Here is a 7,365-nt window from a genome sequence, read left to right as displayed (position 1 = left end):
TTAATTACAAAACAATTTGATTGTACATGTATTTTTGCAAATGTTTGCAGAAAGTAAGCATTGAATTAGAAAGTTAATACAAGTCTTGCAATATTAAGAAGAGCCTTCTTGCAATATTATTAAAGAAGAGGTTTCAAAAGTGTGAAGTTTTAAAAGAATTATCTTTTTTATGGATGAACACAGGTATTATACAGTATAGGTTTCATACACTGTACATGGCTGTGTTTTAAGTAAAATTTCATATGCTGAAAATTTTGAGAGCTAATGCTTGAACAATCCTCACAAGACGACATAATGATTAAATGGCAAAGTAAAAATCTGTCCAACTTTGACAACCTATTGTACCTGAACAGGTAAATACACACCTGTAACTTACAGTCTTGTTAAATACTCTGCATTTCTTTTATATAAATACAGTGCATTCTTAGTTCTCTCTGTAGTTATGGATGGCTGAACTTTCAATTTGATTTTGTTTTTAAGTCAAGCGGATAGAAGCTTCTGTGATCTTACCCAGTATCCTGTCATGCCATGGATTGTTACTGATTTTACTTCTTCTACTCTGGGTATGTTTGATTTTCATGTGTGTTTTAGAGAGAGAGAGAAAGAAAGAAAGAGAGAGAGAGAGAGAGAGAGAGAGAGGGGGGGGGAAATGAGAGAGAGATCTGGTTTTCATTTATCAAACGTTCTCTCTGTAGTTATGGATGGCTGAACTTTCAATTTGATTTTGTTTTTAAGTCAAGCGGATAGAAGCTTCTGTGATCTTACCCAGTATCCTGTCATGCCATGGATTGTTACTGATTTTACTTCTTCTACTCTGGGTATGTTTGATTTTCATGTGTGTTTTAGAGAGAGAGAGAGAAAGAAAGAAAGAGAGAGAGAGAGAGCGAGAGAGAGAGAGAGAGAGAGGGGGGGAAATGAGAGAGAGATCTGGTTTTCATTTATCAAACATACCAGCATTGTAAAAAGAAAAAAAATACTAGTATTTGAAAATTGAATATAAAATGCCCTTTTTACTCCAGTTTGATATGAAGTTAGGTAATATCACTTTTTCAAGAATCGGTACCGTAATGACCCCCCGAAAAAAGATTTTAGAATGAAGCAATAGTTGTAAAATTAAACACCAGGTTGTTTTGTTAGAGTAAAGAAGATAAATTTTTCATGCATAAATACTTATATAGATCTGGCAGATGAAAAAATCTACAGAGACCTCAGCAAGCCTATAGGAGCACTTAATGAGGAAAGAATCCAAAAAATGAGGGTATGTACATAGGTCTGACATAAAAAAGATTGTATGCCCATCTGTAAGGAAGGTTCAAATTAGTTTAATTATTATTGGAAATACCAGTTCATATAAACTATGCCTAGATCTTTTTTCTTGTTTTAGGAGAGATATCAAGAGATGTCAGATCACAAATTCCTGTATGGATCTCATTACTCCACTCCAGGATATGTGTTGTTTTACTTAGCAAGGATAGGTACATAGCATTAATGACTTATTATGAAGAAGTCTTATGAACTTATTGAGTGATATATATATTTTTTCATATGCTGTAAATTTTGAGAGCTATTGCTTGAACAATCCTCACAAGACGACATGATGACTAAATGATGATTAAATGGTAAAGTAAAAATCTGTCCAACTTTGACAACCTATTGTACCTGAACAGGTAAATACACACCTGTAACTTACAGTCTTGTTAAATACTCTGTATTTCTTTTATATAAATACAGTGCATTCTTAGTTCTCTCTGTAGTTATGGATGGCTGAACTTTCAATTTGATTTTGTTTTTAAGTCAAGCGGATAGAAGCTTCTGTGATCTTACCCAGTATCCTGTCATGCCATGGATTGTTACTGATTTTACTTCTTCTACTCTGGGTATGTTTGATTTTCATGTGTGTTTTAGAGAGAGAGAGAGAAAGAAAGAAAGAGAGAGAGAGAGAGAGAGCGAGAGAGAGAGAGAGAGAGGGGGGGGAAATGAGAGAGAGATCTGGTTTTCATTTATCAAACATACCAGCATTGTAAAAAGAAAAAAAAATACTAGTATTTGAAAATTGAATATAAAATGCCCTTTTTACTCCAGTTTGATATGAAGTTAGGTAATATCACTTTTTCAAGAATCGGTACCGTAATGACCCCCCGAAAAAAGATTTTAGAATGAAGCAATAGTTGTAAAATTAAACACCAGGTTGTTTTGTTAGAGTAAAGAAGATAAATTTTTCATGCATAAATACTTATATAGATCTGGCAGATGAAAAAATCTACAGAGACCTCAGCAAGCCTATAGGAGCACTTAATGAGGAAAGAATCCAAAAAATGAGGGTATGTACATAGGTCTGACATAAAAAAGATTGTATGCCCATCTGTAAGGAAGGTTCAAATTAGTTTAATTATTATTGGAAATACCAGTTCATATAAACTATGCCTAGATCTTTCTTCTTGTTTTAGGAGAGATATCAAGAGATGTCAGATCACAAATTCCTGTATGGATCTCATTACTCCACTCCAGGATATGTGTTGTTTTACTTAGCAAGGATAGGTACATAGCATTAATGACTTATTATGAAGAAGTCTTATGAACTTATTGAGTGATATATATATTACCTGGTAATATGTAAACTTAATATAAACTCTGCATATATTTTTTTAACAAATTTATTTTTATTTTTTTAAGCTCCCGAGTATGTACTTTGTTTGCAAAATGGAAAATTTGACAAGCCTGACAGAATGTTTAACATGTATGATAATTGTGATAAGTTCAATCATAAAAACCTATTTATCAAGATGTGTGATAATGAATTATTAATTATATATTGCCAACTCATTTTGATACCATTCATACCATGCCTTACACATTGTTAATTAGCTGATAGACTGGTATTTACAATTTTCAAGTCTTGATGATACGTGGGCTAATTGCCTGGAAGGAGCAGCCGACTCTAAAGAACTCATTCCTGAATTTTTCCAAGAAAAGGGAGAATTTCTTCTGAATAAAGGGGTGAGACTTTCTACAAGATGAATTAGCGAATAATCCAATATTTTCATTCTGAAAACAGGTCGAAGTTCAATGTATTCCGCACAAAGTAGGGTTTACTGTACAACATTTTTCAGCTAGTACATGCATTCTATTAACATATTGATTATTTATGTATGGGAACAGATATAATGATACACCAGGTACAATAATGATAATGGGATGGTTGAAGGGGGGGGGGGGGTATATTTTTGGGAGGTCAAGTAAACAAAGACTATAAGTACAGTATTTATTTCAAAATCAGTTATAGAAATTTGCTGTTTGATTTTTTATTGGAGCTGAATTTGTTGATCATATCTCTTTCTTCTTCTTTTTTTCTTTTTTTTTTAATAATAAATTTTGAACACTCTTTTATAGGTCAGTAACTTTGGTATAAGACAAGATGGCCAACCCATAGGTGATGTCAAACTTCCATGAATTGTAAGAAAATAAACTATAAATAGAAATATTGTAAATATATGCATACTCTATGAATTACATGTAATTCATAGAGTATGCATGAATAAATCAATGTACACATGAACCATTTGGATTTAGTAGAACATGCATGAACACAAGATTTAAAACTCATTGGTATTGTCACTCCTGTACTTATTTTAAAGGATGATTGGTTAAAAAAATATTATATCTTAGTTATTGCTTGTCCTAACTTCACCAGACTTCAATGGATGGTGCGTCTTATGATACTGATGCACCTGACAGGCTTGAATGCTGAGTCTGAGCCATAGGTTTCAGATGCTGGATATGGTTAAGTTTTTTGAACAGGTCACATGTTTAATAGATAATAGTACTATTTCAACTTGCATAGTTGACTAAACTGTAATATGAATGAATCACAGAGGAAGCTTCAGATGCAGAGCTTGATCTCCATTATCAAGGATGCTAAAAAATATATCTTAGTTATTACAGGTCCTAACTTCACCAAACTTGAAAGGATGGTGTGTCTTATGATACAGATGCACCTGACAGGCATGGATGTTGAGTCTGAGCCATAGGTTGCGGATGCTGGAGCAGGTTAAGTTTTAATTGCTAGTGCCCTCTGATGATGATATCTTAGTTATTACTGGTCTGAACTTCACCAAACTTGCATGGAGATGCGTCTTATGTATACTGATGCACCTGACAGGCTTGAATGCTGAATCTGAGCCATAGGTTTCGGATGCTTGATGAGGTTTAGATTTTTTTGAACAGGTCACATGTTTTATAGATGATAGCTTGCATAGTTGATTTAACTATATTATAAATGAAACGCAGAGGTTGCTTCAGATGCAGAGCCTGATCTCCATTATCAAGGATGCTAAAGAAATCTCCTACCTCACTCAAACCTGCTTGATAGAAAGATGAGGTTGTTGTTAAATGATATAACATGATTCCTATGATAAAGTATTGTATGATATGAAACACTTTTGTTTAATATGATACAATAAATTATCATATGTTATATTGTAAAAAGTTATATGATACGATATGATATTGTATCAATTTTTTTGATATTTTATGATATGATATTGTATCATGATATTGTTTTGTATAGTATTGTATATTATGATCCAATATTATATTGTATCATACGATATTGTATAATATGATATTGGTTTCTGTAATTTACAATTGTATTATATGATATTGTAATATTATATATTATCGTATTATACAATATTGTATAATATGATATTGGTTTATATGATATATTATTGTATCATATGATACAATATGTATGTATGATATTGTATTATATAATATTTTACTTTATCACATAATATTGTATCATTTGATATGATACAATGTTATATCAAATTATATTGTATCATATAATACAATATCATATTATGTATCAAATATTATACAATATCATACAATACAATATATCATACTATATTATACAATATAATATCATATGTTTCAATGTTATGATGTATTATGTAATATGATATTGTATCATATAATACAATATTGTATTATATATAATAATGTTGTATTATGTGATCAAATACACTAAGGTTTAACACAATACAATGTCATTTCATATTTACAATATCATCTTTGTTTATTGCAGTATTTTATTGTATTATATGATATATATTGTTAGTATGATAGGATGCAATATTTAATTTTATATTATTATATTGATTAATATATGAACATATGATTATCATACAATTTTTTAACAGATGATATATGATTTTGTGTCAAAACAGAATCCATGAATATCCAAGATCATAAAGTATGATTTTCATACAATATGATAAAGGTGGTCTCATAGGGGTGATGCCTCGTCTCGGTGAGCTTTGTAATCTGTGATTACCTATGTTTGACTAATGAAATATATCTAGATTGCCTATAGTATCTCTAAAAACAGCATTAAACAAGCTCTTGACCTCCTCTTGAAATGATGTCAAATTGAATATACAGGTATAGGTACTGGGATTACTTTAGAATAACTATAGAATGTCAAAATATTGTTTTATTTTCTACATAATTCCTTTAAGGCAGTAAAATACGGGAAAAGATAAATCAAATCAATTATGACGTCATAATGGTTCTAGCACCTAAAAGACACTCTTGAATCATTTACTAGATCTTGACTTTAGGGGGATATCGTAAAGAATTTTTGTAAATTTGCTTGAAATTATTAAAAATCTCCTTTTCAAACCAATTGGCCAGAAAGCTGTAACTTTTGTGGAAGCATCCTCAGTTTGTGTCGATTCAAATTTGTTCAAATCATAATCCGCAGGAGTATTGTGGGACTACAATGTTATGTTGATTTTTAACATATGAATTAATAGAGAGAAATCTTTCAAAATCTTCTCATAAACCATTTGTCTAGAAAAGCTGTAATGTCAGTGAGAGTGAAAGCATCCTTTGTCAAAATCATGATCTTTTGGAGTAGGATGGAAAACATTACACTGTATGGTATTACTTACATGTATATACAAATCATGAAATTATCTTGTAACAAAAGGGGCAAAATGTTCAACATAAAAATATCTGGATAGAAAATTTTAAAATCCTTTTATACAGGATCTATTCTACTACATTGAGGTCATTTGGTTTTTGACTCTATAAAGTTTATTGTTGTCCAGATGATTGATGTGGCCCATGGGCCTCTTGTTTATTTAATGTTTTATTTCATTAGAATGAAAGTTTCACCTAAACTTTTAATTGAAGCTTAATTTTGAGCAGCATCCTAAATAAAACTCAAAGTACTGAAGTACTGAAAGCCGGGCTCTTTTGGTGTGTTTTTATGCATATTGTGTAGTAAAATTTAAAGACTGAAAATCTCTCTCTCTCTCTCTCTCTCTCTCTCTCTCTCTCTCTCTCTCTTTCATGCTTTTAATGTCAGCAAAGCATCAGAGAGCGACCAAATTTTGTAAGCGGCTATAAACAAAAAATATGTCTGTCTAGTAGAAGTTAAAAAGTTCAACAGTTGCTGCCTTGAATTTTGCAACAAGCATTTTATATTCAATCCCCATTTCTTCATCGCGAAGCAAAGTAGTTCATGGAAATTCATGCGTATTGTATGTGTCCAAAGTGCATAGTAATGTTTTAAAAACACGTTATTAATAAGAAAACTAAAATAGATAGACAATTCATTCGAAATTTAAAAAAACAAAACAAAATGCCAACACATTTGACAAAACGTGGCTCTTTGTGTAACTATTTGGTATAGCGGAAGCTCTACCTTGACGCTGTTTGGTTTTTTGTTTACTTGTGCTATTTATAGTAACATTGGCGATTTGCCTGCCTATAGACAGGACTCTGCTTTCAGCAGAGCCCGGCTAAAAATGATAGAAACAATACAGTAACTGGGTTTTTTCTTCTCACAAGTTTTTCTCATGAATAAAGACTGATATAAACGTCTAATAACTATACATGTAGATTGTCTTCTTAAAATTGAATAATTATTGCCTTTACTGCATTGTGTTGTTGTTTTTTTTTATAGTTGTGTAGTGTGGTGTAACAATTTGAGTTTGATACTCTGTGGAACAGACTTGGGGCAGCTAGAAGTATGGGACGGGGACAAAGCCACTTTAGTATCAGCTGTGAAGGGTCATTCTGGTACAACTTGTATTGCTTTTTAACTAACAAAAGCTTGTTGCTGACACAAAAATCATTTTCCCTGTGTTATTATTGATATTTAGTTATTATGTAAAAAAAAAAATAATGTAACTTGCATTAACAATGAATTCACAACTGTTTTATAATACTATAATTCAAAGCTGCATGTACTCTTTTGTAAATGAATACTTTCTTTTGTATTTTTCTTTTCTGGAACAAGCATTTGTGTGTGTGTTCATGACAACATATCTCTGGTCGCTTCTTTTTTAAAAA

At 31.3% G+C, this 7,365-nt stretch overlaps 1 protein-coding gene across 1 annotated transcript; it reads left to right on the top strand.

The window, feature by feature from the left end:
- The first annotated feature begins 682 nt into the window (after window positions 1-682).
- LOC136273357 (protein FAN-like) lies at window positions 683-3,462 on the top strand. The gene is made up of 9 exons (XM_066077777.1): window positions 683-818; window positions 1,179-1,258; window positions 1,385-1,667; window positions 1,795-1,877; window positions 2,242-2,321; window positions 2,448-2,538; window positions 2,674-2,737; window positions 2,895-2,997; window positions 3,391-3,462. Exons 4-9 carry the CDS (start codon window positions 1,838-1,840, stop codon window positions 3,448-3,450), a joined length of 438 nt encoding a protein of 145 aa, XP_065933849.1. The 5' UTR covers window positions 683-818; window positions 1,179-1,258; window positions 1,385-1,667; window positions 1,795-1,837; the 3' UTR covers window positions 3,451-3,462.
- Window positions 3,463-7,365: the final 3,903 nt, after the last annotated feature.

Source organism: Magallana gigas, chromosome 3, assembly GCF_963853765.1.
Source record: "Magallana gigas chromosome 3, xbMagGiga1.1, whole genome shotgun sequence".
NCBI classification, from domain to species: domain Eukaryota; kingdom Metazoa; phylum Mollusca; class Bivalvia; order Ostreida; family Ostreidae; genus Magallana; species Magallana gigas.
The sequence above is the reverse complement of the archived record's forward strand: the minus strand, read 5'-3'. Positions and strand labels throughout refer to the sequence as shown.

Excerpts from the sequence above, each read along its gene's own strand:
- LOC136273357 (XM_066077777.1), top strand. The coding sequence starts at position 1,838 with ATGCCATGGATTGTTACTGATTTTACTTCTTCTACTCTGG. Across the intron at positions 1,878-2,241 it reads TTTTACTTCTTCTACTCTGG|ATCTGGCAGATGAAAAAATC; the intron begins GTATGTTTGATT and ends ATACTTATATAG. Across the intron at positions 2,322-2,447 it reads AAAGAATCCAAAAAATGAGG|GAGAGATATCAAGAGATGTC; the intron begins GTATGTACATAG and ends TTCTTGTTTTAG.